The sequence below is a fragment of the Lentinus tigrinus genome (genome assembly GCF_003813185.1).
Source record: "Lentinus tigrinus ALCF2SS1-7 unplaced genomic scaffold L226scaffold_1, whole genome shotgun sequence".
Lineage (NCBI taxonomy): Eukaryota > Fungi > Basidiomycota > Agaricomycetes > Polyporales > Polyporaceae > Lentinus > Lentinus tigrinus.
In genome coordinates, this window is record NW_027137910.1 from 2786813 (window position 1) to 2813147 (window position 26335).

Here is a 26335-nt window from a genome sequence, read left to right on the forward strand (position 1 = left end):
ACAGCAGTCCACGTTTGGCGTTCGCTCATTCTCTGTGGCCGCCCATCAAGAGCGCCATCAAGTCCTGGGTCGTCTGCGCGTTGCCACCAGGCATGCCCTGCTGCTGCAGGTGGGACGGCAAGAGGTGCGGAATCATGTGCGGAGGGATATGCTGCTGTTGTTGCTGCTGTTGCAGATGCTGCTGCCGCATCGCACCGAGGTGCGACGCCCCCAGCTGACCCCCAGGGCCGTGCTGAGGTCCGAAGCCAGGCCCCGAGCCGCGCATCCCGCCGCCACCCAGGTTCCCCTGTGCGAGACCCAACAGCTGGGCTTGGTTCGCCACCGCCCGGAGGTCGACGTTGTTCGGGCCCAACCCGCCCATCGCGTTGACCGGCAGCGGGTTCTGAGGACCAGGGGGGCCACGTGCCCCAGGGTTCCCGTTGAATCCGAGGCCGCCTTGCGTAAAAGTGTTGTAAACCTGCTGTGCGGGAGAGACGCCGTGCAGGCCGCCGCCGGGCAAGCCGACGCCCGAACCAAGGTACTGCGATGGATCGTGGGGCGGACGTCCACCAAGGTTTGCGAGCCCTGGAGGAAGACGCTGCGATGGAGGTTGTAAGGAATTCTGACCGGAGATGGGCGAGGCGCCGCGGAATTGGCCTTGTTGGATCGGATGCCCTCCGTTGCGGAGCATGCCAGCCTGTTGATTGTACATCGACGGCATGGGACCGTTGTTGAACATCTGCTCCATGTTCCGCTGTTGGGTGAGGCGCTGCACGTTGAAATGAAGGGGGTCGTCAATTTGCTCGTTGAACAACACGCCACCAGATTCCCGGCTACGCGAGCGAGGGGGAGCGGGGCGAAGGCCTGGGACAAGTCCATCGGGGACGAAACGATCATCGAGACGGCTCTCGTAAAGGGAATCGAGGCGAGTTTGCGCGAGTTGTTGTTGCTGTTGCTGCTGCTGCTGAAGTTGATGCTGCTGTTGCTGCAGCAGTTGGAATTCGAGGTTGGCTTGTGCGAACTGCCCACCGCTTTGGGGTATCCGGCCCGTCTGAGGAATCTGTGGTGACACACGATGTCCCTGCAATGTCTGTGTCAATCATCTAGCCATATATCGCTCAACATTTGATACTGACCTGCGCGGAACTCTGAAGCATAGCGAAAATATCTTCCATAGTCCGCTCGCCTCGTGGAGTAGGTATCCCGCCCAAAGAGATCGATTCTTGTCTCGGATTCTGGTGTGAAACCCCAGGGGGCATGCCTGGAACTTGCTGGCCGAGACGGGGGCCGGCTTGCGCTTCCCTTGTCTTCGAGTCGAAGAACTTCGCGAAGCGGCTGCCTTTGCTCGCCGCGTAGTTAGCCCCACCAAGAACATTGCTCCCAGACGGATCCAGAGGGCCTCCAGGAGGGAATGAGCCGGGCTGCAGGCCGCCGAGCTCGCCGAACGGCGACCCTGCTTCCCCGGAGAGTCCGAGGATAGCTCTCTCAGTAGCAGAGGAACCGGAGGCCCGTCGGAGACCCTCGTTCATCTGAGCCAAATGGACAGACTCCCGCAGATCTTCGAGAGGTATGTTATGTTGAGATCCATTGCTGAGCGGCGAGAAACTCCTGATCCCACGAGCCGAGTCTGTGGGTGTCATGCGTGGGCCACCAAACTGCATCTCGGGGGAGACTGCCTCCGGCAGGTGTCCTGGCAAGCCAGAGACTCCGGGAGGTAACGCATGTGCATGAGGTGCAGCAATACCAGGCGGTAGCTGACCCATGCCTGAAGGGGCAGCAGAGCCGCCGGAAGGCACACGTGATTTGAGGGCGAGGACTCGAGAGCCAGGAGGCGGGTTGAAGGTACTGGCAGGAGGATTGGGTGTGAGGTCGATGGGAGGGAGAGCGTTCAAAGTGGAGGAGGACGGAGCGATCCCAGGGGTCACTTGGCCCATACGAGGGCCCACAACCCTCGAGGTCTCTGCTACGCGATCAAGAGAGGGGCTGGAGGACTCGGAAACACGAACGGAGTCGACCATGGTTACAGCAGCTATGACCGGCTGAGACGTCCCCAATGTAGCGGTATTGAGGTCGGGCCGAGGGGAAGTGTTACTACCGTTCTGTTTCTCCGACGGACGGTGTGCGACAATGGCAGGATCTGTGGTACGTAGGTGAGCGACAGCCTTCGAGTGACAGCCATGGAGACGAACCTGCACCGTTCGTGTCGTTCTTTTGGCTCTGCAAGGAAGGGCTGTTTGAGAGACCCGGTGGACCAGACTCAGCGAGCGCATTGAGCAACCCGTTTTGAGCCTTGTCACCGTCCTTCCTCTCTGCCTCGCGCTTCATCATCAACTTGAAGAGCTGGATCTCATCCATTTGGCCGTCAGCAGCAGGCGCAGGTGAGGTTGGTTGGTCGTTGGTAGCGTTGGAGTCAGACCCCTTTCCTGTCTCGGTACTGACTTCGCCCTTCTCTTTACGCTCCTTCTCCTTCATGCCCTTCTTCCAAGCCTGGATGCCGTCAAGTTCCCCATCGGCACTCTTACCACCGAGGATGCCACCGCCAGGGGTTGTCGGTATGTACGTCTCCATCCAAGCGGGCTCGGCTTCACGCTCCTTGTCGCGATCGCGACGATCCTCTCTGTCCTTAGGGTCATCGTTGGCACCGCCCAACCGCCTGTCACGACCTACGCCCCGGCGATTCCGCCCGTCGCGGTCGTCACCAGCGGAAGGTCGCTCCCGGTCGCGATCTTCGAAGCGGTCCCAATTCCGTTCACGTGCTTCCCGTTCCCGCCGGACAGCCATACGCTCATCCCGCCTACCGTCATCCCGCCACCTCCTGGGGTCTTCTTCAACGTCCCGATCGGCTTCACGGTCCCTTGGACGGCGGCCGTATTCGTAACGGTCACGAGCATCCCTAGGATAATGGTCATCGCGCTCCCGGTCTCGGTCATAGTCGTCCCAGTCGCGACGCGAGAAGTCGTCTCGGTCGCGGCGGTCATCACGGTCGCCATCGCCACGGCGGTCCCGGGTACGGTCTTTGTCGTCTCTGTCACGGTCGCGGTCGCGTCTTGTGGTTGATGGCTCTCGTCTTGTCCTAGAAGCATCGCGAACTCGTGAACGCGGTCTTTCGCGAGTATCGCGGTCTCGACGGGGGTCAGTCCCTGAACGAGCAACTCAGCCGCAAAGAGAGAGTAGAACTGAAGTCACTCACTGTCATCACGGCCTGCTTTATTTGGTTCCGCGCCTGACAACATATTGGCATTGTGCAATAGGCGTAGCTCAGGCAAAACCACGCACCTCTTCGCCAATCGTCACTGCTTTCCCCAGCCTTCCTTTTCGGTGTATCCCGGCCCTCTCCACGGCGTCCCGCAGTCTGAGATTGACCGAGTCTTGATGTGGATGTGCCAGAAAGATGAGGAGCAGCGTCCCGTTCTTTATTCCGAAGGTTGGATGCCGAAAGCCCCGCAAGACGGTCACGGTCATACTTGTCAGATAGCTGTGTCGTACAGGTGAGTGAGTATGAGAAGGGTACTAGTGCGTGGCCACGAACATTTCTTATTCGTTCCTGGCCTTCACGGTCGCGAAGATCACGTTCTCTTTCGCGGTCGAAGTCTTTCTCGCCGATTCTGTCAGTCGTGCGGATGGATTGATGTCGGAAGTTGCCCATCTGCGACGGTTGCGAAAGCCCAGAACGGAAGGATGTACGAGTGGATTCTGTTTGAAATACGATGGGGGGGTTTGTTTTAGGACAGAACTGAGACATGGACATACCACCGTCATCTGTGTCTCTCGTACGGAAGCTATAGAAAGAATCAGACATTGACGTTGGTCATGCACAAGTCAGCTAACGCACCGACGGTCCCTTGCATTCGTCGCCGTAGATGACTCCGATTCCTTCTTGCTTCCAACTTGCTCGTTCCAGTCGCTGTGGGCGATTGATTATGTGCCAAAAACGCGATCTATACGCGCGCGACGCACCCGAACCAATCCTTGAATGCAGGCATACTCTGCGGTGGACCAACCAACGGGGATTTGGAGAGGTGAAGGAGTCCATAGCGGGTGTAGACCTTGAGAGGACGCGGAGACGAATCAATTGTTTTCTCGTTGACGTCCGCTGCCACTTCGTCCTGCAAAGAGACTTTGGCCACCGCTTCTACAACATCGTTGACAGAATTCGCATTGGAGGGTGAGGTTGAGTTCGTAACCGAGGAAGTAACGTCAGCATCCTGGGAGGCCATACCGGGGGAGAGGGAGGGGAACTGGAGGATGAGTGGTGTAGACGAGTTGGACCTTTTCCGTGTCAGCTCAGGGCCTTCCTTGCGCGGCAGGTGTCAGGCGCCCGTTACATATTCACCTCCGCTTCCGCCTTCGCCACATCCTACGTCTACACGTATCGCGGCCTCCTCCTGATGCGCAATCTCACTTTGAAGCACTTCATACTGAAGCAGAGAGCCCTTAACTTGTATCGTCAAGCAATCAGAGCGACCAGATGTACGTGTCGGCCCGTTCTGCCCTCGCTGCACACTCACACAATAGCAGCCATCCCAGACAAGACGACAAGATCGGAGACCATTGAGTGGATCCGAGGCGAGTTTGAGCGCAACAGGAGACTAAGTGACGTCGTGAGTTGACCTTGTATCGTGTGAGGTATTCTCTAATTAACCAGGTTTGCTGCAGGCAATAATCGAGGACAAGATAGCCTCCGGGCGTAGAGAGCTCAAGCAATTATTTCCTGGATCTTACTTACCTCCCTGAGTGAGTATCTTTGCCAAGATCCCACCTGTAGAAGACCTCATGCCGCCCGTATGTAGTGAGTGTCATGTGTTGCAGGGCGGCCGGATACATATATGTGCTGCGGTAATGGCTTGGTCAATATATGCTGGACCTCAAAGGGCCTTCGTGTGAAGGCGACGATCTCATCCCAGCCTCTCAAGACTACTCAGCCAGGTATTTCAAGCTATCTGTCGGTGTCTGTGCCGTTTCGCCTGAATGCAGCTCTAGGACAAATCATATAGGCCCCAGCGGTTTCTGCTGTGCTAAACTTTGCCAAGGTGAGGAGTTACGGGAAATTTTCCACTTTGAATATGTCGTATCAGGGTTTTCCCTCATTCGCTTGATGTACTATTTCGCTAATCCAGCACATGCTTGATTATAGCACAATCGTGATCAGTCATTATCACTTGGTGTCGCTCTCCATGGAAGTGCACCTCTCCCATATCGCCTTCGGTACATCGCCCCATAGATTGAAGGCCGAGTTGGCCAACATTCTCCACGCACCCCCCTTCCTCTCTCCTGCAGCCGTCCCTTTCAACTTCGAAGCCTCGCTCCTTCCTCAAAAGCGAAGGGGTGGTTGGAGAATTGCAGTTTTGACCTTACCCACCGTCGAACTTGCCCAACAACTTCTCTTCTGGTACGGTTCACGACCCCCGCAACCACCGCGTCGCTTTCTGTGGCTAGGAACCATTGTGGTGCATTTCGAGAAGAGTCGCAGAGAAGCGCGCACGGAGGTTCTGGAGCGTATCAGGCGGCTTCCATACGAGGACCCTTGGGAAGCCCAAGCCCGTGAGCAAGAAGCTGCCCAGCTTCAAGCTCTGCTTGTCAATGTCTCCGCGATCCAATTTGGATGGGAATGTCTAGACAATGTCTATTCCGTCGAATGGGAGAAAGCTTGCGCCGGACACCTTCGCTTCGACCGGGACCGTCGCGAGTTCATAGTGAAGGTGCCTGGTGGCGGACTGTCGGACTCGCGCCTTATGGCGATCCGTGTCAACCAGATCGCTTGGGTCTCCGCGAGCGTCCATGAACCGTCCGGGCGATCCGTCCTGTTCTTCTCCCTCAGCCACCCTCCCAGTTTTGAGACGGAGTCAGCATTCACTCAGCTTGGAAGCACTCTGGGCCAATCGAGCAACTCTGCGCCTCAACGTCAGCGGTGGTCTGCATTCGACGAGGATCATGAAGCGGTCGCACCCTTCACCTCACTTGCCATTCGCCTGGAGTGCGCTTCTCTGAGCGACCTTCAAACTTTTCGAGGGTTCGCGGGTGCTGCACATATATCAGTCTTGAGTTATTCCTACCCAGTTGAGCGGCGCCAGCTCTTCTCGGAGGACTCGAGGTCTAGATATGACCTTTGGGCGAAGGGTTTACCTTGGATTGTTGCGTTCCACCTAGAAGCCTTGCTTCGATCCTGGCTCGTCGATATGACAGAGATCCTCACGCTTCGCCAGTCCATCGATCGTGTACTACGACAGCACAAGCGAGACTACACTGCAGCTCTGCTGCGCGACTTCGCTGCCCAGGCGAAGGCCCTCTATTGGTATGGTCCGGACCAGGCGTCACCATCGAATGCTGCAAAGAATCAGCCGAGCTATACGGCACACACTGCGTTGGAGCTTTTCCTACAAGTCTTGGACCGATTTGTGTACAAACCGCTGGACACATCCTTGACCATAGGAGATACCACAGCGCCGTTCTACTGTCACCATCTCATCGTCACTCCCTCCACTATGATACTCGAAGGTCCCTATCCCGAACGATCCAACCGGATCATGCGCACCTATCACCGCAACCAAGACTGCTTTTTGCGAGTCAGCTTCCAGGATGAAAATCGTTTACAGTTCCGGTTCGACCGTGACCTCGATGGCCGAAGCTTTATCGATCGCAGAGTGAAGCGTGTCCTCCTTGACGGGATTACCATTGCCGGAGCCCACTTCAGTTTCCTCGCGTACTCGCAGTCAGCGCTCAAGGAACATTCAGTGTGGTTTGTCAAACCCTTCCGCCACGTCGACGCTAGCGGCAACACGCACATCGTCGACGCTGCATATATCATCGGCAGCTTAGGCAACTTCCGAAACCTGTCCTACGACCCTCGCCTGATATATTGCCCTGCGCGGTACGCTGCACGAATCTCCCAGGCATTCACGGCCACAGATGAGTCGATCTCCATGGAGGTTGGCCAAATCATTGCAGCTCGCGATATCAAGGACGCCAACGGGAAGTACGCGTTTACTGACGGTGTCGGGAGCATCTCGCCCCAGCTGGCGCAGGAAATCTGGAAGGCGCTCCGGCAGAGACGTCGCCGAGGACGACAGGATAGAACCTATCCACGCGCATACCAGATTCGCTTCCAAGGCTCGAAGGGGATGCTGAGCGTCGATTATAATCTTTCCGGCAGGGCTATTCTTCTCCGTCCCTCCATGATCAAGTTCGACGCACCGCATTCCCTTACTGTTGAAATCGCTCGCGCTTTCGACAAGCCGGGCACGTACTACCTCAACCGACCCCTCATCATGTTGTTGGAGGGCCTTGGAGTGCGCTACGAAGTGTTTCAGGAACTTCAAGACTACGCTGTCCGCGATGCGAAGAGATCCGTTGAGTCCCTCGAATGGTCTGCCCGTCTTTTGGAGACCCATGGTCTTGGAACCTCCTTCCGCCTCATGTCCGCGATGCTAGGCCTCCATAAGCTCGGACTCGAGCCCCTCAAACGCGACGTCTTCTGGCGTCAGATGATGGCCTTCGCAGTCAACCACGTGCTCCGTGAGCTCAAGCATCGTGCCCGGATTCCGGTTCCCGGCCTAGACAGTTGGACGCTGGTTGGGGTCGCAGACGTGCACGGATACCTCGGGGAGGGCGAGGTTTTCGTGTGTGTGGACTCACCCAACGAGGCGGAGCTCGTCTACCTGGAGGGTCCCATCTTGGTGTCACGTTCTCCTACTATACATCCAGGAGACGTCCAGGTTGTCCATGCTATTGGAAAGCCTCCATCTGGCTCGCCATTCGCACGGGAGTCGTTGCGTAACACCATCGTGTTCTCTATCAGAGGTTCGTTCTTACACGCACTGACGTTGAAAGTACCCTCAGACTGACTCACCTGCGCCATGGTAGGAGAACGACCGTTACCTTCCTGTTTGGGAGGTGGAGATCTCGACGGCGATGTCTACAATGTCACTACAAGGAGTGGACTCCTTCCTAAGAAGACATTCTATCCAGCTGACTACGAGCCAGCTCCGAAGAAGTTCGTAGATCATGAAAGCACCATGGAGGATGTTGCCGAGTTTGTCGCAGAGTACATCAACAGCGATGTGAGCACTGAGTAACCATTCTTCAGCAATTGAGTTTGAGTTGACGTGTCATAGACTCTCGGTATCATTGCAATAACGTGGCTTATCATCGCGGATCAAAGCCCCTTGGGGATTTTGGATCCTGATTGCCTCGAACTTGCTTCTTTACACAGCGACGCAGTCGACTATCCTAAAAGTGGACAGCCTGTTCCTCTCGAGCACATCCCCAGGCTGCGCTTCAAAGTCAAGCCCGATTGGAACGCCCCAGAGACAATCAGCAAAGAGAACACCTCATACTACCCGAGCACTAGAGCTATCGGCAAACTCTTCCGTGCAATCGACCTGCCCGCAGTGCAAGTGGTGGAGCGTGCCGCAAACTTCCAGCGGCGACATATGCCAGGGACAGACCACGAAAGCCAACTAGCCGAGGTCCTCGACCAGATGTATGCCGATGACGAGGCTGAGGACGACGAGGCCATGGCCGCTGTCCGAGATCGTGTCGGGGAGTTCGTTGAGACAAGCGACTACAACGATACGACTATCGCTGAGATCTGGGAGCTATACAACACATATGTCTCTCAACTCCGAGCTATATGCGCGGATCACACGCTCTCTCACTCCCGCTCTGCGATGCTCACGGAGGAGGAAGCCGTGGTAAGTGCAGTGCAGTTTCATCCATTCCTTCATATATGACTGACGACAGGCTTAAAGGTTGGAACAATAGTGGCAAAGTGTTCTCAGCCTCGCAAGCGGAAAGACCTTATGTCGGAGTTGAGAGAGCAGACAGGAGCCCTTGTCGGCAATGTCAAGGGAGAGATCGCTGGAGACGACAGCGTATCATCCGACGAATCGCTGCGCAGAGCTTGGACCGCGTACAGGTTGGCTACCTTGGAAGGGGACATCTTCGGGGCGCGGAGCTTCAGTTGGATAGCTCTCGGGAGTATCTTTGACGCAATCAAGGAGATCGAGGAAGAAGAGCGTACGGTTTCTAGACGGTATGTCTATTCTCTTACTAGTGAATGATCGACTCAAGCTCATTTTTTCGAAGTGGTTAGTGCAGCCACACAGTAGTCAGATTAGAATCTGGTCGAGCGACAATACAAGACGCGTACCGTCCTCCGGTTGCCCTTCTCTGTGGCGTCATGACGAAGGTACCATATGAATATGAACGGGCCCCTATGTCAAGTCGGTTTCTCGTAGTTCACCTGCGAATTGTCGTCACCACAAAAGTCTCAAGGCTTTTCGCAGCACCAGATTGGTGTATGGCTCGTAAGAGATATCTTCATCACGGGCTGAATGCTATTCATGTCTTGATCGTGAGACTGCAACTGCGTCAAGATGCTGCGGTAGGCAGGTGAGTGGCTGCTTCCTTCAACAACGCAGACCTCCAAATCTGTGTGCCAGATTGACAGAAGAAGCAGCGAGTCGATGCATCACGGTATGACCCATCGTCCAGCTGATAACCCGTTGTGTCTCACGACCTACCGCAGGTACATGTCTTCGTGATGGCTTCTCAGTGCTGCAGCATGAGCTCTTAGACCCTAAAATGACCTTACGACGACTTATGGCTTTGGACGGCCTATCCTCTGTTTCCCGCTACACTCAGCAACTGAAGTACTCGCTTTCTGTCAGTCACGGCTAATGGAAATATTCATCAGAAATCTCCCAACTTCCATCACTAATAGCAAACTCGAGCTCGAGCTAGCAAATATTCTCCATGCGCCTACGATTAAGGACCCTGCTGAGCCAACGTTCAACTTCGAGGTTCACCTCTTCCAACACAGGAAGGGGCATACTTACCGCACTGGCGCGTTGACTCTGCCTACTGTGGAACTCGGGAACCATTTCCTCAGAATCTACGGCGAACCGTTCCCACACCAGCGCCTCATCATCGACACGACCTCTGTCCAGTTCATGGAAAGCAAGAAGTTTGCACGACCGGAGGTAGTGGAACGGATACGGAACACCCCTTTCCAGGACCCTAAGGAGGCCGCAGCTCGGGATCGAAGGGCAGAGGAGCTGCGAGCTCTCACAATCCATGTCATAGCCATACAATTTGGTTGCGAGGGGCATGACGGTGTCTACTCCGTCGAATGGGAGAAGCGATGCGACGCTTCTCTGGTCTACGAACGAGATAGGAGAGAGTTCCGTATACGAGCGACTCTACAGCGCGAGCCCAATCCACATCCGTCCTCCGGCTCATCCGACACTTCGACCCCATTCAGCTCACTGTTCGACTTCGAGAGCATCATAGAGAGGCTCTTCACACCGGCCACGGAGACCTCCCATATTGCCATCCGGCTCAGTCAGGTCTATTGGGTGTCTGCAAGTGTCCATCACGCCACCGACTGCCCTGTAATCTTCTTCTCCCTCAAGTACCCACCTACTTTCGAGACGGAGTCCGTTGCATCGACCATAGTGTTCGATGACGAGCCCCCCCCAACGTCCCCATCGGCAACGGCAATCCTCCTTCGACGACGATCACCGTCCTCTGGCCCCTTACACTTCCCTTTCCATTCGCCTGATGTGCACTTCCAGTGATGACCTCTTGAACTTCCGCAAGTGTGCAGAAGACGCCCATTGTCCCGTCAGCGACTTCTCCTACCCGGTGGAGACGAGACAGCTTTTCTCCGGGGTCAGGCGCGCGCAGTACGATGCTTGGATTCGAAGCTTACCATGGCTTGTGGCATTCCGGGTGGAGGCACTCCTCAGGTCCTGGTACCTCAACATGGCAGAACTCCTGATGCTTCGTATCCCCATAGACCAAGTCCTTCAGGAGTGCGGACAGGACTACACCGTCGCTCTGTTACGCAAGTTTCCTTCATCGGCGGCGCATTGCTTCTGGTATGGGCAAGAAGGCGCGTTTAAGTCAGAGGGTTTGGAGAGTGTCCTGGCATCTGGAGAGCCGATGGTGACGCTCTTCCGACGGGTCCGAAAAGCATTCAAGTATGAACCCATCGACAGTCCCGCGGATCCTGACGCCCCGTTCCAATGCCTCCACGTCGTTGTGACGCCCACGACCATGAGACTCGAGGGTCCGTATCCCGAGCGCTCCAACCGCATCATGCGAAAGTACTTTCGAAACCAGGACGCATTCATTCGGGTCAGCTTCGAGGACGAGGATCGTCTCAAGCTACGCTTCGACCGCGATGTGGACTTGCCCAAGTTCGTCGAGCGCCGGGTCAAGCGGATCTTGTTCGATGGACTCACAGTCGCTGGAGCTCACTTCCGCTTCCTCGCGTATTCCCAGTCCGCCTTGAAGGAGCATGCTGTGTGGTTTGTCAGGCCTTTCCAGCATGTCGACGAGGATGGCAGTACTTCCGACGTCAATGCCGCCTCGATCATTGCGAGCCTTGGGAATTTCCGAGATCTTCCCTTCGATCCCAAACTCATCTACTGCCCCGCTCGATATGCCGCCCGCATCTCCCAAGCGTTCACGGCTACCGAAGCGTCAATCACCGTCGAAGTGGAGGACATACAGCGGGAACCAGACATCATGGACGATTCGGGACACGCCTTCACGGATGGTGCTGGGAAGATCTCTCCTCAGCTAGCCAACGAGATTTGGCGAACACTGCAAGAGAGGCGGGGGAAAGGACGCAGAGACAGGACATACCCGAGAGCGTACCAGATCCGCTTTCTGGGGAGCAAGGGGGTTGTGAGTGTAGACCACAGGCTGAGCGGTCGAACCATCGTCCTCCGCCCTTCGATGATCAAGTTCGAGAGCAGCGGTTCTTCGACGATCGAGATCGCTGAGGCGTTCCACAAGCCTGGTCCCTACTTCCTCAACCGGTATCTAATCATGTTGTTGGAAGGTCTCGGCGTGCCCTATGAGTCCTTCAAGACTCTCCAGGATGACGCTGTCGAGCTCGCGAGGCGGTCCATCGAATCCCTCGAAGGGTCCGCGCGACTCCTCGATGGGCACGGTCTTGGCGCGTCCTTCCGCCTCTCATCAACGCTGATGGGTCTGCACAAGCTAGGACTGGGGCCTTTGAACAAGAACCAGTTCTGGAGGCAGATGATGGATTTCGCGACTAACCACGTACTACGAGAACTCAAACACCGCGCGAGGATCCCCGTACCTGGTAACGATAGTTGGACTCTGGTAGGTATCCCGGACGAATACGGTTGGTTGAAGGAGAACGAAGTTCTGGTGTGCGTTGATTCGCCTGACGAGCCGGACCTGATCTATCCGAAAGGCCCCATCCTCGTTTCTCGCTCGCCTACTATCCACCCAGGAGATGTTCAGGTGGTGTATGCTGTCGGGAAACCACCCACCCACTCTCCCTTTGCGCGGGATCCGCCGAGAAACACGATCGTATTTTCGATCAAAGGTTCGTTGTTGGTAGTTCTGCATTAGACGGGATCAGTCTGAACACCTACACGCAACAGGAGCGCGATCCTTACCCTCTTATTTAGGTGGTGGAGACCTCGATGGTGACAAGTACAACGTGACCACAAGACACAACCTCTTGCCCACCTATCTTGACCCTCCGGCGTCGTACGCCGCGGCTGAGAGGAAGCTGCTCAATCGCGAGAGCACGATGCATGACGTAGCTGAGTTCGTCGCGGACTATATCAGCAGCGATGTGAGTGCATTCTAGCTGGAGCTATGTATGCACCTGGCTGAACACTTCACAGACCCTTGGCATCATCGCGACCAATTGGTTGATTATCGCCGATCAGAGCTCCAACTCGATATTTGACGAGGACTGCCTCAAATTGGCCGAGTTGCACAGTAACGCTGTTGACTACGTGAAGAGCGGCCGACCTGTCCCTATAAAGCAAATACCGAAACTCAAGGATACCCGCAAGCCCGACTGGGCTGCGCCCGAGGTCGTCATCAGGGACAAGGACACCTACTACGAGAGCCCGCGAGCGATTGGGAAGCTATTTAGAGCTATCGACTTGCCGGCGCTCGGAGAGGTTAAACGCGTCGCCCGGAAACAGCGTCGGCGCATGGTTGACGCAAACGGGGACGAGCAGCTCGGTGACGTTCTAGAACGGTTCTGCGGGGCAGAGGATGACGAAGACGACGAAATCATGGCAGCAGTCAAAAAGCGCGTCTCGGATTTCGTCGATGTGTCAGACTACGACGACGACACCCTCGCGGCGATCTGGGACTTGTACAACAATTATGGCTTCCGACTTCGTTCTATATGTTCCGACTATGTCCTGGCCCCCTCTCACAACGCCATGCTCACCGAAGAGGAGGCGGTTGTGCGTAATCTCATATTCATTTTCGTAGGCAAGATCCAACACTTACACCGTGGTGCTGCAGGTTGGAACTATTGTAGCGAAGTGCTCCCAGCCAAGGAAGAGGAAAGACCGCATGTCACAGATGCGAGAGCAGACCGCTACACTGGTTGGGAGCATCATAGCACAGCTCATGGGAGACGAGGACACGCCACATGAGACGCAACTGCAGCGCGCATGGACCGCCTATCGCCTCGCAGACGTAGAGGGGGACGTCTTTGGGGCACGCAGTTTCGGGTGGCTTGCTCTCAACAGCATTTTCGACGTAATCAACGACATCGAGGAGGGACGCACACTTGCCAGACGGTAAGCGCATACCGTACATTCAGAACGATACCAATTTGTTCTGACGACTTGGTGCAGCAAGTGATATTCGTAACCTGGGCATCATTTGCTTTGAGACAACCTCGTGTAGTCAGAGTATCCGAAGACGTGAGAACGGAAAACATTGTACAATACGTGATACATAGCACACACAGAACAGTCTTGGATGAATGCGTGCCTCCCAGTAGGATCGGCATTTTGTAAGGGACCGCCACCGCACCAAAGGACCTTATGCCGTGTTGCGCAGAACTATCCCAAGGCATGAGCACCATACTACGGTGGACAACATGAACGGGCTCACCTAGGATGACAGAATCTCCTCTAGTTCACGAGAAGGCATCATTCATACAAGGCATGAACAGATCGAATGGCAAGACTCACCGAAGGAACATCTTACTGATGAACCTATCCTTATTCACCGGTTTCTTGTTCTTTCCCTTCGGCATCTCTGTCCACATCTACAAGAATATTCAGTATTCCGATCTATCAGAGCGAGAGATGCAACGTGCCTCCTTCACATTCTCGAGGACCTGTTGCAGCTGCGCGTGAGACTACCATCGAGGATGTTGACAATGAGAACGCACCATGTTACTGTGTCTGTCGAAGGCCTTGACGCGTGCTAACAGCTTTTTGTTGTTTCGTAGGGAAATGAGGACTTGCGTATGATTCCGGACCGCCTGCTGGAGGACGGACAAGGGACCCTGGCTGATTTCGTGTTCTTCGAGTGCACGGAGCTGAGCCTCATCGAGCTCGGATTTGGGGACGTGTACGTATTGACTGCAGCATACTATCAACAAGCGTAAGAGAGCCCGGAGAGGAGAGAGTGACAGACCTCATGGTGAACGGCGAGGAAGGTGAGGAGACAGTCGAACACTGGCACGCTGCAGCCCACGGTGAACACAGATCGCGCGTGCCACCGTGAAGCGCTTGCTCCGGCCCCAGCGCCCGCGCGGGTCGAAAAGTTTGGAGGGCGCTTCGTGATTGGCCAAACCGTTCTGCTTTCTCTCTCTCCATCCACACCTCCTCTCCTCTTTTTCCTTGTCTGCACGCGAAATGGGTCGGTTAAAGCAGAAAGGAAAGGCAGGCGCGGCCAAGGCGTATATGACCCGTTCAGCCGCGGTGAAGAAGCTGCAGTGTTCCTTGGCAGACTTTCGGAGACTGTGCATATTGAAGGGTGCGTACAAATTGTGTACTCGTGGTATGGCGACAATACAGAAGGGGGAAACTGCCACCTGGCCATACGGTGTGAGCGGCGGAGACCTAAAGGAGCTCATGCCCCCAGGTTCTTGTCAATGTTATATCTTCTGCCTCTACTTACTACGAATTTCATGTGTTCTTTGAAGGTCGCTGACTCTTCATCGACTTCTCAGGTATCTTTCCTCGCGAGCCTCGTAACCGGAAGAAGGCAAACAAGGGGTCCTCCGCCCCTACCAACTTCTACTACACTAAGGACATTGCTTACCTCGCACACGAACCCGTCCTGAGGAAGCTCCGAGAACACAAAGCCTTTGCGAAGAAACTCGCACGTGCTCTTGGGAGGGGCGAATGGAGCAGCGCGAAGAGTCTGGAGGAAAACAAGCCTGTGTACCGTCTCGACCATATCATCAAGGAGAGGTGCGTTGTCAACCTTTTGGTTAGTGCTAGTATACCGATGCAAGAGCACTCCCAGATACCCAACGTTCGTCGACGCTGTGCGAGACATTGATGATGCGCTCTGCATGATTTTCCTCTTCGCCACCCTCCCTTCCGACTCCAAGATCTCCCCGTCATTGATTGAGAACTGTGCAAGGCTGGCTGCCGAATGGCAGCTGTATGTTATGCATACACACGCTCTTCGCAAGGTTTTCCTGTCGATAAAGGGAGTCTACTATCAGGCGGAAGTCTTCGACCAGACCGTTACCTGGCTAGTCCCTTATCAATTCACGCAAACAGTATGTATATGTTACTCCTCCATCTGCATGCCGGTCAACTGATTCTGTTCTCAGATTCCAGCGGATGTTGACGTTCGTGTGATGCTCACGTTCCTGGAGCTGTACCAGACCTTGCTCGGTTTCGTCTTCTTCAAACTGTATACGGACGCCGGCCTCGTGTACCCGCCTCCTATCGACACGAAGAAGGACGAGGGTGCTGCTGGTGTAGGCGCCTTCAGCTTGCAGGAAGCGAAGGACGCACGGTCCGCTGCGAACACCAAGTCTAAAGTTGTCGAGGTTGACGGCAAGCGCATCTCGAGCAAGGATGTCCGACAAACCATCAAGAGCATCACCGCATCTAGCATGGATGGTCCTGACGTCCAGATGCCGTCTGTTGACGGAGCACAGGTGAACGATGACGACGAAGAGTTCGTTGAAGACACGATGGAGGATAATGCCGACGACGATACTCCTTCCGCTCCCGCATTCACCACTGCTCCTCTTCCGACCCTCAAAACCCTGTCCACGCTGCCCCAATCTACCTCATCCAAGCTCTTCGCGCCTTATACGTTCTGGTTATCCCGCGAGACGTCACGGCCCATCTTCGAGTTCATCGTCCGGTCATTTGGTGGGCGCATAGGCTGGCCCGCCACCTCCGGCAGCGGTTCGCCATTCGATGAGAGCGACGAGTCAATAACGCACGTCATCATTGACCGTCCCGTTGTGCAAAAGTCGAACGAGACTGAGGCCGAGCGCGAGCGCCGGCGCCGGCGCAAGTACGTGCAGCCGCAGTGGGTTGTCGACTCCGTGAACGCGGGCAAGATCCTCCTGGAGGACCTGTACGCGCAGGGGAAGACCCTTCCTCCACACTTGAGTCCATTCGGAGAACGGGCGGATGCATACGACCCGACTGCAGGGCTCGTTGGTCGGGAGGACGACGAAGAGATGGAGGACGAAGAGATGGTTGCGGAAGGCGAAGATGAGGAGGTCGAGGGCAGCGCGGATGAGGAGCTACCTGTGAAGGCGGCGCTAAAGGCGGCGGCTGCAGCTGAGGATGCTGCAGCACTACGTGCGGCAGAGTTGGAGGCGGAGGCTGCGGGTGTTGACTTCGGGACCTTCGAGAAGGAGACGAAGAAGGCACAGAAGAAGGCGAGGAAAGTAGATGCCCCGAAGGAGGACGAGGCGGAGCAGGACATGAACAAGATGATGATGAGCAACAAGCAGCGGAAGCTTTACGAACGCATGAAATATGGCGAGAAGAAGCGGGCGGCCGAGGTACGTTTAGTTTTCGCTGTTTCATGTCATCTTCGCTCACACCTTCTGCCTTTAGCGACAACAACTCGAGCAGAAGAAGTGGGAAATCGAGAAGGAGAAGAAACGCCGAGGGAAGTCGTCATGATCTATTGCTCGTGCGTTCGTTTGTTTGTATCGCTTCATGTTTTGCATGTCTTGTCATCCTGTAGCATCTCTGGTGTTCTATGCAAACATATCTTCTGTGGGCAGATCGGTTGCCTGCACATCGAAGGGTGTGTGACGAGTTAGGCCTCGGCCCTGCGAAGACTCGGAGAGAGTGCTCAGGGTCGCTGGACACCTGACGCGGACGGGAGAGTGTTGTCTGATCCCGAGGAATGCATAAGTTCAGGACGACACCCTCAGTCTGTATCTAGACTGTCACCATCCTCATTGTTAACCATGGATTCGGTGACCAAAGATCCAGAGCTCGCTCAGGAGATGGCACGATTGCTCTACAAGAAGCTCCAGAAAGCTCGTCGTGAACGTGATGAACTGAGGGCAAGCGTAAGTCCCAGATACCGTGGCTATAATTTGTAACACTCACGAAAAATCATAGAGACAATACGAGGGTCTGCTGATGGATAGCTCTGCCTTACAGAGTGAGAATGAGAGGCTGCAAAACGAGCTAGCCAAGATGCAACTTGACCTTAGCGTTACGCTGAAAAACGACAGCGAGGATTATGTTGTGGTCAGTGACAATTTGGAATTTTTGAAGGTACGTCCGGTTCAAATCAGTTCTAGAACAAACTTCCAAAGACGACTCCCGACACGGCGGAGAGCGTCGAAGAAAAGCAGCGTGACGTGGAGGAGCAGGTAAGGCTTGCCGGCCTCTTCTCGGCGACCAAACCCACGCCTCACTGATAGTTGCAGGCCGCAGGACTCCAAGGGCTCGCAGACAAGGCTCGTGCCTACAAAATGAAGCACAAGGAGGCCAAGATTAAAAAGGTGGTACTTGAGGAGGTGCGTCGCTTCGTCCACTGCCGCTACCTGTCATGCTACCTACAATGCTTTTGCATCGCTTCTTCCCAGAATCGGAATAATCTGTTGCAGCGGCGGAACAAGAGAAAAGCTGAGTTAGAATCGACACAGCGTCGTCTACGAGACCTAGAGTCGGAGCTAGTGAGTTGAGCTTGACCCCGTACCGATCCATATAGCTCGTTTCTCACATTTGTCAGGGAAAAATCCAAGCCATGACTGAAGACTCTTTCGATACTTCGTTATTCCTGTCGACCGCTGTGGAAGTCCCAGGCTGCCCGGCAGCGGGCTTGCCCCGCTCCTTCCCGCCTCACATGCTGTCGAACTTCAAGAGGTATATGGGGAAATGCCCGCTCACTCTGCATATGGCTGACCATCGTTCAGTGAATCCGGGATATTGATAGCCGTACTCTCCAAAGATGTGCTGTGGCATGAAAATCTGAACCGCGCCATAATCCTGGCACCTTCTATGCAATATGATCCAACGAAACACTCCGGGACAGGCTCATGGTCGAAAACCTCACTGCATCAGCTCTTCCGTGTCGACGGGTCGACGCACGTTCATGTCATCTACCAGAATGGCTCCAACTGCTACTATCATGGCACCTATTCAACTCTGTGGGCTTCTCCGATATCAGTCGCAGAGGCGCAGAAGATCAGCTATGCGGTAAGCTCGTTCTATGTACATTCCGCTAGGTTACAAACCTGCAACCTGGACAGGTCACACAACATGTACGCAACTCAGTCATACTCCATCATGACCAAGTCGCTCCCGCGGTCTTCAAACTCGTCGATGATTTGCTCACGGCAGGAGGACTTCCAGTTATGTGTTTCGCGATCCAGAGAGTAGGCTTCAGCGTCCAGTTGAACGAGAGTCTCTCTGCTGGCCTGTCTGGACAATGCTAGTAGTGCCTTTACTCCCGTTAGATCGTATGTCCGGTATACTGCTACAGGCAGATGCCTGCGTTGGGCAGCGGGCGACCATACCAGCCCTGCATAATATGATAATGCCAGTTTCTTATTGACGTCTCCGCTCAGGGCCCGTGCTATCGTCACGGTGATCAATGAGTACAATTGACAGTACATACGGTGCCAATTTCCACCGCATGATCCTGACATCGTCCAGCTCGCTGACTAATTTCCGTTTTGCGAGCCCTCGCTTGGCCTGCTCTATTCCAGACGACGACATATCATGGACATGAGCGCAGATTCCAGTTTTGCGGCCGAAGTCGTCAGGTTGTTAGGAGAAGAGTTGCATAGAGTACAGAATGAGATCGTAGAGCTGCGATCCTTTGAAAGGGTACGCGTCGATGGGAACATCAACATGGTGGCTAACCTCATTGAGTCCTTCTGGCAGGCTACGTTGACTTCGGTTGCTCCCTTGGATGCCAATATCTATACGATGCAGGAAGAGAATATGCGGCTGCAGCAGGAGCTAAGGGAGCTTGCGCAAAGACGGATACAACCATTGGAGGAGTATACGGGGGAACATATGACGGTACGTCGTGGTCACCGTAGACTCCCATGTTCATCGTCCGCCCACATCCTGCCCTCATTCCAGAGCCTTGAGTTTGATGATCCGAGTCAGGGAGTCAACACAACTGCTGAAGACGTGCGTGTTGTGGTATCGTCACTGACTGAGCCCAAGCTTTGCTGATCGCCGGCACATATCACAGGACGAAACCAAGACGAGGTTAGGGGTGAAGGTATCCGCGAGGAAGGCGAAGTACAGGCGTACCAAGTCGAAGAACGCAGCTTTAAAAGAGGTACATCTTCATTTAACTCCGTCACTGTTCAAATAGCTCATTGAGCTGTCGTAGACTATCGCGGGCCTTGAAGTGCTCATACAGGAAGCCGAGGAGGAACAAGGCTTGGCCTCGGAGCGGCTGCAAACGGCGGAAGCAGAGTTGGTAAGTCGATCCGAGTTAATGACCGCAGAAAGATGACCATCTTTTCCGGCCAGCTGACAATCACGAAGAGCGTGCAACCATGGTCCCCGCAGGAATTCCTCAATGCGTTGGTCATCGACGCGACCACAGCATCGAGTATCACGGTCATAACGTTTCATAGCGGCAAGAAGGTGAAGCTTCCCGAGGTAAGATCTAAACGATAGAAGTATCGAATCGGAACACCGACTGACAGCAAGGTCGTTTAGAATGTGGATGTTTTATGGTGGGTAGCGCAAGTGTGTGAGGAAGATGTTCGCACTCATCAATGTTCCTCCCAGCGATCGAGGAGGATTCATGACAAAGAACCACAACGAAATACTGTGGGCCAACGAAATGAAGACGCACTGCATGGCCATTTCCCCTACCTATCGCTACAACCCGAAGGCGGGCAGTGGCGACGGAGGATGGGAGACACTGTTCGATATGAAGCGACAGCCGGGGGAAGAGATGGAAATGTTTTACATGAACGAACGCAAGGACTGGCAATATGTTGGGACTTACCACTGCGTTGGTAAAGCGTTACTGCCTCCACACAAAGTCGAGAAGTTCGCCACCACAACGGTACGTGGTTTGGTCTTCAAAGTTGATATGACCACTAATCACTCCCCTTTTGATCACAGCATGTCACATACGCCATCGACAAGACCATCCTATTCCGGGAGAACGTACCTATGATCATCAAAAGGGCAGTGAAGCAGATGTACACGGTGGGTGTCTTGCAAGTCGCCTGTACTGGGTGGCAGCGTGTCGGGTTCAACCGGAGTCTTGGACAAGCACTGCGTACCAGGAGCGTACAGACGATCAAGACGAGTCCGGGATCGCCTGCGAAACGCAATAGACAACGAGATGACGAAGAGACCAAGAAGCGCAAGAAGCGCCAGAGAACCTGATGATTGCCCAGGTGGAGGTCATGTTCTCCATGATCTGCTAGGGGGCGGATGCGCTTGAGAGCCGATTAATACAACAGTGCTGTACTATAGTATTACATGTCATAATGTAGTCTGCTGGCCTTGCTCAATACTTCACACGTCAGGTATATGGCGCAGACAGAGCTCACTAGTCGTGCAGTCATGACCGTCATGTCCCTTTCACCGACTAGTTAAAGGCCTCCTCTGCGAGCTTGTGCTCCATCCTCACGTCCTCCTTGACCTCGCTGACGCTAGCAAGACCGGGCAACACGACCTTCCATGTGCCCTTTTCCATGATCACTCTGCGTATCTATGGAGAGCAGAAGTCAGTATCACATGCACCGGCCACAGGTCGCGAAGGCATCCCAACCTGATGCTGGATCAACTCATGAACCTTTGGAACATCTTCCAGCTTCGCACGACTCCCCATTAGGGAGGTCGTTTTGATGTCGAGGGTGAAGTCGGAATGCGGAGCGGGGAGGGTAAATGTGATTGTTGGATGCGGGGAATTAGGATGTGGAGGGGTTAGGCGGACCTGGAATGCACGAAACGGACTCAATTTCCATGACCTTCGAGTGGTGACATGCAATGGCCACCCACCGACGATGCAAAGAGCGACAGGGATATTGTGAGTGAAACCGGTAGTCGTGCAAACGAAGGGAAGGGGTAGTTGAAGAGCACAGACGTAGATATGGAGATAGATGCGGTGTCCATGTAGCTCATATCATAGTCAATTTCCTGCAATACACCTTAGCGCAAGGGCCACACTTTTGGTACAAAGGGACGTACTGGGTCAGAGCCTAGGGAGAGCTCGCGACGTACGCGCGCACGAGAAAGCCGCGGTGCAGACGAACCCAGGTCCACTGAGTGGACTTTGATGTAGTCCTGAACAATAGCGCAAGGTTAGTTCGCTCATGCGAGGGTACTGTTACCGCAGGTCAGACACACAAGTAATCCTGCTGGACGCATTTTGTTTGCAAACTCTTCGACGCGCTGTCTAGCGATCTCATCGCCCTCTGTGCCAGTAAGTCCATTGCGCAGCTTAACGCGATACGCCTCGAGGACCTGGAATCATGTTATTTCGTGTAGCCGCCCCATTCACGATGAGGACGGACGAACCTGCTGCAGGAAGACATTTAACCACTCTGAGCTCTCCTCCTCCCGCCTGGTGTCTAAGTCACTGAAGTCTACTCGCGCGGCGGTCAGATCCTCTTCGCTGCTCGCCAATTCAACTTTCGGTGGGTAGGACGCTTTCCGGTACGGCCGGTCGGGATCCGTGTCGAAGAAAAGGTATTTGAGGACGAGGAAGAGTAGAAAGAGAATCGAAGCCTGCCCCAGAATAAGTCCTTGCGTAAACGTCGGCTGAAGCGTGAAGACATACGCCGACGCCATGGGGGACGACGGCTAGGGAGGAGGAGATGTGGTCGAGAGGGAGAGTGGTGCCGTGTGTACGCGGAGGCCGAGCGATGCGACCGCGACGCGGCGACCAGATAGACGCCGCCGTCATAGATCGCGTCGCGTCCAGCGCCTAGATCACCTCCCTCACTTTCTCCAGAACTCGGAGTCGGACGAAATCATGGAGGACTTCACCGCGTTTGTCTCCTGGCCATCTGCCCCGCTCACAAATCGTCTCGTTCTCGACGCTCTTAGCTCTGTTACGCCCCCGCCGTCGATAATCGACTCGCTACCTAAAGACATCAGCAACGCGCCCCGGAGGCTTCTACAATGGGCGACCTATGATGCTCTTGATCATGATCTCACTTTCTCGCATGACCCAACTTCCAAGGTTCTCTCATCATCATATGTCATCCGGAAAGCTCTCATACGGAAACACTTTCTCTCACGATGCATCCACAACTACCTCACTAAACACCCCGAGTCCACCCTTTCTCGAGGCGTACCGAAAACTTGGGAGCTCGAGCTGAGCTTCGCGGACGAGCTGGACGAGCTCTGGAGTGACGATCTCTACGACCTATCTGAGGAGATAGAGAAGGGCAATCCGCTCAAGTGGTGGATACTGAAGCCCGGTATGGCTGATCGCGGCATGGGCCTCCGCTTGTTCCACACCAAAGAGGACCTCGAGGCTATTTTCCAGGAGTTCGAGCAGAATTCAGACTCGGAGCCCGAGGATGAGGAAGCTGGCGACGAGGGCGGTCGCGATACCGCAGTTGTCACGTCTCAACTACGCCACTTCGTTATTCAGGTCGGGTATACCTCTTGTCGTAGTGTGACCGCTAACTCAGTGATGCCTATAGGAATATCTCGCGAAGCCGCTCCTGCTGGACCCTGAGGAAATCCCGCTTAACGGAGCAACGAAGCCAGCCGTACGCGATCTGCACGGTCATAAAGTCAGCTGGTACTTCTTCTTAGTTTCACAACGTTATTCAAGCCATGTCCAGTTCCACCTGCGCGTGTACTGCGTTGCCTCTGGTGCCATCAAAGTTTACATGTACGACCGAATCCTAGCGCTGTTCTCGGCCGTTCCCTACAAGCATCCATCGAAGCAAAGCGGTGAAGGCAAGAATGTCGGAGAACTGGACCTTGCTGCACACTTGACGAACACGTCTCTGCAGCAAGAGCGCGGAGAAGAGGGCGTCCGACTCCTCGACGAACTCATTGGCTGTCACATTGTCTCTGCGCCTCATGCTCCCCTTCGCAGGCAGCCCTTGCCTCCTCGTGCCATGGGAGTTGCCATGGACCCAGAGACCATGCGTGCTGCGAGAAAAAATCAAGCTGAACTGGCTCAGGAGACCCAATACCCTACGCTCACCCCGGAAGACATCGAGAACCTGAAGCATCAAGTAAGCGAGGTGCTAGCAGAGACCTTCAAAGCAGCTGTCGAGATGAGTGTGCATTTCCAGGTATGTCTGAGCGTGACTAGCGCTGCACGATGAATCGTAGTCCTGACGTACTCCGCCAGCCCCTCCCCAACGCCTTCGAGTTGTACGGAATTGACTTCGTCGTGACACACGACGCCGGAAAGTTCCAAGTGAACCTTCTTGAGGTCAACTCGGAACCGGCTATCGAGTTGACAGGACCTCGTCTCACATGGATTCTTGAGGATCTGTTCAAGGCGATCGCGAAGACATGCGTCGAACCGTTCTTCAGCAAGGAGCCTGCGCCGGTCGATTGGAAGGTTGGGGGGACGAGAGAGAATCTCAGGTTGAGTTTAGACATGCAGGTGCGGGGTGCTCAGGGATGGTGACGCAAACGAATACATAGTAGCATGCTTGAACTGTTGTACCAACACTCTTGCGCAAACGGATTGCAGCTAGAAATCGAACATGTAGAGTTGCCATATTCGGATGTCCAGAGTCCAGCGGGTTGGTAGCCGAGCCGCGAGTGCGGCCATGATCTCTACGTCTCGCGCGTACCACCTCCATCTCTCCTCCCCTCCTCGTCCTACGACTTGAGACGACGACAACATGTCCTCCAACACCTCCAATGTTCTCTTTGACGACATCTTCACCATCAATGCCATAGACAAGGAGGGCAAGAAATTTGACCGAGGTGCGCGCTCCTCTCTGCATGTGCTCGGCATGTTTCCACACCGCTCACTATGAAGTTGGATGCGTTGTCCATGCGCAGTTTCGCGTCTATACGCGCATTCGAAAAACTACGACATGGAGTTGACGCTCGACTACAACATTGAGTTGTTCCCGTTGCAGTCAGGCCAGTCGTTCGCGCTCGCGCTCGCTTCATCGCTGTCGCGGATACCCCAAGGCGTGTCCGGTGCAGTTGAGGACGAGGAGAAGGACCGCGACGTGTGGAGGCCAGATGCTAAAGGGCGGAGAGGATTGGACGATGACTACGAGTATGTGATGTACGGGAAGGTGAGTATTGTCCACCTCTGTTCGACCACTTTCCGGCTATCCATGCCTTCCTCCTCAAGCGGCATTGATGTCCAACTCCTCTTCTTCTCCCCATGAGTCCACATGCTCAGAATGCTCATGCCATACTGTCGTTCGCAGGTGTATCGGTTTGACGGTGGTTCAGCCGAGGTTGTGTAAGAGACTCTCTACCGCAGTCGCCGCACTACAAGACCTGACTTTGACTCCTTATAGGACGGCGTATGCGTCGTTTGGCGGGCTCTTGATGTCCCTAACAGGCTCGCACAGACATATGACCAACATTGTGCTTGGAGACCCTGTATTCATACTTCTGCGCCGGTAATACTACGGCGCATGCTCGCGCTCATTGTATTTTTATACCACGTTATTCGTCCTCCTCCCAATAACCCTGAAGAGCTCTGCCGAGTGCACTGCAGACGCACTGTTCATTCTCCCCTTAGGTGATATTCACTTGGACGTTGCCTTCAACATCGCTCATACATCCTGGCAGCAACGCGACTCAAGAATTACAGTAGGTACTGCGATACATCATCGTACATCCATGCTCTAGGTCTTCCCCAATCTGCAAGCAAGACGCGAATTCACTGTTCACATGCGTCCCATGTCCTCAAGAATCTCGGCAGAGTGCTCCTTTGCCCCCTCAGAGATGTTCGGGTTCTTCAGTGCAGCCTGGAATGTGGACGCGGTGAGCGAAGCTTCGCACAAGGCCAATGGATTCAGTGTACCTTGTGGCCGATGGCGACGTTGTCCTCATGAGCCGAGCTCGAGTCGAGCTCGCCGGACCGCTCCATCTCCTGGAGACGCTCCTGGTTGCGCTCCTTCACCTCCTCAGAGACGTTGGGGTTGGTGATGGAGGCCTCTGCAAGGTATCGGTGAGTGCCATCAACTACGCGTAACGCTGTCGCGGATACACTGACTGAGACCGCGGGCAATCTAGAAAACCAACGACGGTGAACAACTCGTTCGATGATAACGACATAAGCACACATACGTTTCCGACGTTGGACATGTCGATTGAGTGGTGGGTGGTGTTCACGAAGTAGTAGTTACGGAGCTGTCGTCGGTGAGGTGCGTCGTGTTTGAGTTCTGGGGAGAGGCCCGCTCTAGTCGCTGGGTCTTATATACCAATGCTAGATCCCGTCTATGACGTTGACCACTGCTGCCTGCATTCTCCGCCACGACTACACGCGATGCGTCGACACTGATGTAAGGCGTGCGTCACCCATGGCCACCCTTCGTTCTTAGCTTTCTCCCAGGTAGTGGACCCACCGGCACCCTTTATTTTACGAAACACCGTCTGTCAAGCGACCGCGGCGATGCGGGGCTACTCAGTGCTAGTCCACATCCTTTGGGTTCAACTTTGCCGTCGGCGAAGTCTGACGTAGTCACGAGCGACCGGGTACAGTTCGTTTCACGCAGCGGGGGACAATGTTGCCCCAAAATGATGTGGCGAAGCGAGCAGATGTGGACGCGTTTGTCACGGTGTTCTCGAGAGCTTGCCCGGAGGCAGCTCTGACGCAAGGGCTGGCGCATCTACAGTATGTAGTGCGCCGCCAGTCTGCACCATAGGGCCGCCGTCTTGTCGGGACCCTGCGATGGGCGGAGTCGGTAGGGTGGGGCGGTCTTCTGGCTGCACCCCAAGCGGCGATGTCTGACGCAATCGCGCCGATGAGTCATCCTAGTCTACGGGATCAACAATGCAAGAAAATGCGGGTGGCCTGAAGGCGAGAGTAGGACAATGCGAGCGCGAGTGCCAGCGGACGGGCGGGGGAGAGAATTCGATTGCAACTAGGGAGGTAGTACAGTTACACCAAGCTACCGCACAACAGAATGGCCGAGACATAACCTATAAAC

General features: G+C 54.8%; 10 protein-coding genes across 10 annotated transcripts; 6 read left to right on the top strand and 4 right to left on the bottom strand.

The window, feature by feature from the left end:
- Positions 1–25: 25 nt before the first annotated feature.
- Positions 26–4196, bottom strand: L226DRAFT_451589 (uncharacterized protein; the record flags this gene model as incomplete). Its single annotated transcript, XM_067675022.1, has 9 exons — positions 26–1060; positions 1116–2116; positions 2169–3119; positions 3170–3202; positions 3256–3454; positions 3509–3672; positions 3730–3758; positions 3812–3883; positions 3937–4196. The coding sequence occupies 9 exons, from the start codon at positions 4194–4196 to the stop codon at positions 26–28; spliced, it is 3744 nt and encodes a 1247-aa protein (XP_067543221.1).
- A 109-nt stretch (positions 4197–4305) lies between these two features.
- Positions 4306–4882, top strand: L226DRAFT_33508 (uncharacterized protein). Its single transcript, XM_067674031.1, has 4 exons — positions 4306–4449; positions 4498–4580; positions 4636–4713; positions 4770–4882. The coding sequence occupies exons 1-3, from the start codon at positions 4368–4370 to the stop codon at positions 4711–4713; spliced, it is 243 nt and encodes an 80-aa protein (XP_067543222.1). The 5' UTR covers positions 4306–4367; the 3' UTR covers positions 4770–4882.
- A 27-nt stretch (positions 4883–4909) lies between these two features.
- L226DRAFT_33545 (RdRP-domain-containing protein) lies at positions 4910–9308 on the top strand. Its single transcript, XM_067674033.1, has 6 exons — positions 4910–5009; positions 5114–7776; positions 7840–8036; positions 8091–8666; positions 8727–9010; positions 9071–9308. The coding sequence occupies exons 2-6, from the start codon at positions 5154–5156 to the stop codon at positions 9084–9086; spliced, it is 3696 nt and encodes a 1231-aa protein (XP_067543223.1). The 5' UTR covers positions 4910–5009; positions 5114–5153; the 3' UTR covers positions 9087–9308.
- A 956-nt stretch (positions 9309–10264) lies between these two features.
- Positions 10265–13844, top strand: L226DRAFT_33581 (RdRP-domain-containing protein). The gene is made up of 5 exons (XM_067674035.1): positions 10265–12349; positions 12408–12604; positions 12657–13235; positions 13297–13577; positions 13639–13844. The coding sequence occupies exons 1-5, from the start codon at positions 10441–10443 to the stop codon at positions 13739–13741; spliced, it is 3069 nt and encodes a 1022-aa protein (XP_067543224.1). The 5' UTR covers positions 10265–10440; the 3' UTR covers positions 13742–13844.
- Positions 13635–14503, bottom strand: L226DRAFT_528791 (Sm-like ribonucleoprotein). The gene is made up of 6 exons (XM_067679460.1): positions 14428–14503; positions 14180–14372; positions 14105–14125; positions 13977–14053; positions 13897–13916; positions 13635–13844 (listed from the first exon to the last, which is right to left on the bottom strand). The coding sequence occupies exons 1-6, from the start codon at positions 14430–14432 to the stop codon at positions 13825–13827; spliced, it is 336 nt and encodes a 111-aa protein (XP_067543225.1). The 5' UTR covers positions 14433–14503; the 3' UTR covers positions 13635–13824.
- A 95-nt stretch (positions 14504–14598) lies between these two features.
- L226DRAFT_497727 (uncharacterized protein) lies at positions 14599–17023 on the top strand. The gene is made up of 5 exons (XM_067677629.1): positions 14599–14769; positions 14966–15209; positions 15265–15526; positions 15581–16780; positions 16836–17023. Exons 1-5 carry the CDS (start codon positions 14649–14651, stop codon positions 16902–16904), a joined length of 1896 nt encoding a protein of 631 aa, XP_067543226.1. The 5' UTR covers positions 14599–14648; the 3' UTR covers positions 16905–17023.
- A 174-nt stretch (positions 17024–17197) lies between these two features.
- On the top strand, positions 17198–20612 carry L226DRAFT_607748 (uncharacterized protein; the record flags this gene model as incomplete). The annotated part of the gene is made up of 15 exons (XM_067685850.1): positions 17198–17302; positions 17355–17486; positions 17540–17611; positions 17669–17758; positions 17888–17917; positions 17974–18107; positions 18158–18440; positions 19131–19271; positions 19335–19385; positions 19450–19539; positions 19594–19683; positions 19737–19868; positions 19929–19945; positions 20001–20283; positions 20343–20612. The coding sequence occupies 15 exons, from the start codon at positions 17198–17200 to the stop codon at positions 20610–20612; spliced, it is 1920 nt and encodes a 639-aa protein (XP_067543227.1).
- A 205-nt stretch (positions 20613–20817) lies between these two features.
- L226DRAFT_565212 (maintenance of mitochondrial morphology protein 1) lies at positions 20818–22022 on the bottom strand (the record flags this gene model as incomplete). The annotated part of the gene is made up of 6 exons (XM_067683768.1): positions 20818–20940; positions 21001–21165; positions 21231–21368; positions 21420–21515; positions 21579–21695; positions 21750–22022. The coding sequence occupies 6 exons, from the start codon at positions 22020–22022 to the stop codon at positions 20818–20820; spliced, it is 912 nt and encodes a 303-aa protein (XP_067543228.1).
- A 153-nt stretch (positions 22023–22175) lies between these two features.
- Positions 22176–24905, top strand: L226DRAFT_549318 (uncharacterized protein). The gene is made up of 8 exons (XM_067682670.1): positions 22176–22833; positions 22886–22978; positions 23030–23491; positions 23551–23818; positions 24045–24140; positions 24219–24463; positions 24602–24636; positions 24695–24905. The coding sequence occupies exons 1-8, from the start codon at positions 22207–22209 to the stop codon at positions 24801–24803; spliced, it is 1935 nt and encodes a 644-aa protein (XP_067543229.1). The 5' UTR covers positions 22176–22206; the 3' UTR covers positions 24804–24905.
- A 164-nt stretch (positions 24906–25069) lies between these two features.
- Positions 25070–25490, bottom strand: L226DRAFT_565215 (uncharacterized protein; the record flags this gene model as incomplete). The annotated part of the gene is made up of 4 exons (XM_067683769.1): positions 25070–25150; positions 25207–25340; positions 25399–25414; positions 25473–25490. The coding sequence occupies 4 exons, from the start codon at positions 25488–25490 to the stop codon at positions 25070–25072; spliced, it is 249 nt and encodes an 82-aa protein (XP_067543230.1).
- Positions 25491–26335: the final 845 nt, after the last annotated feature.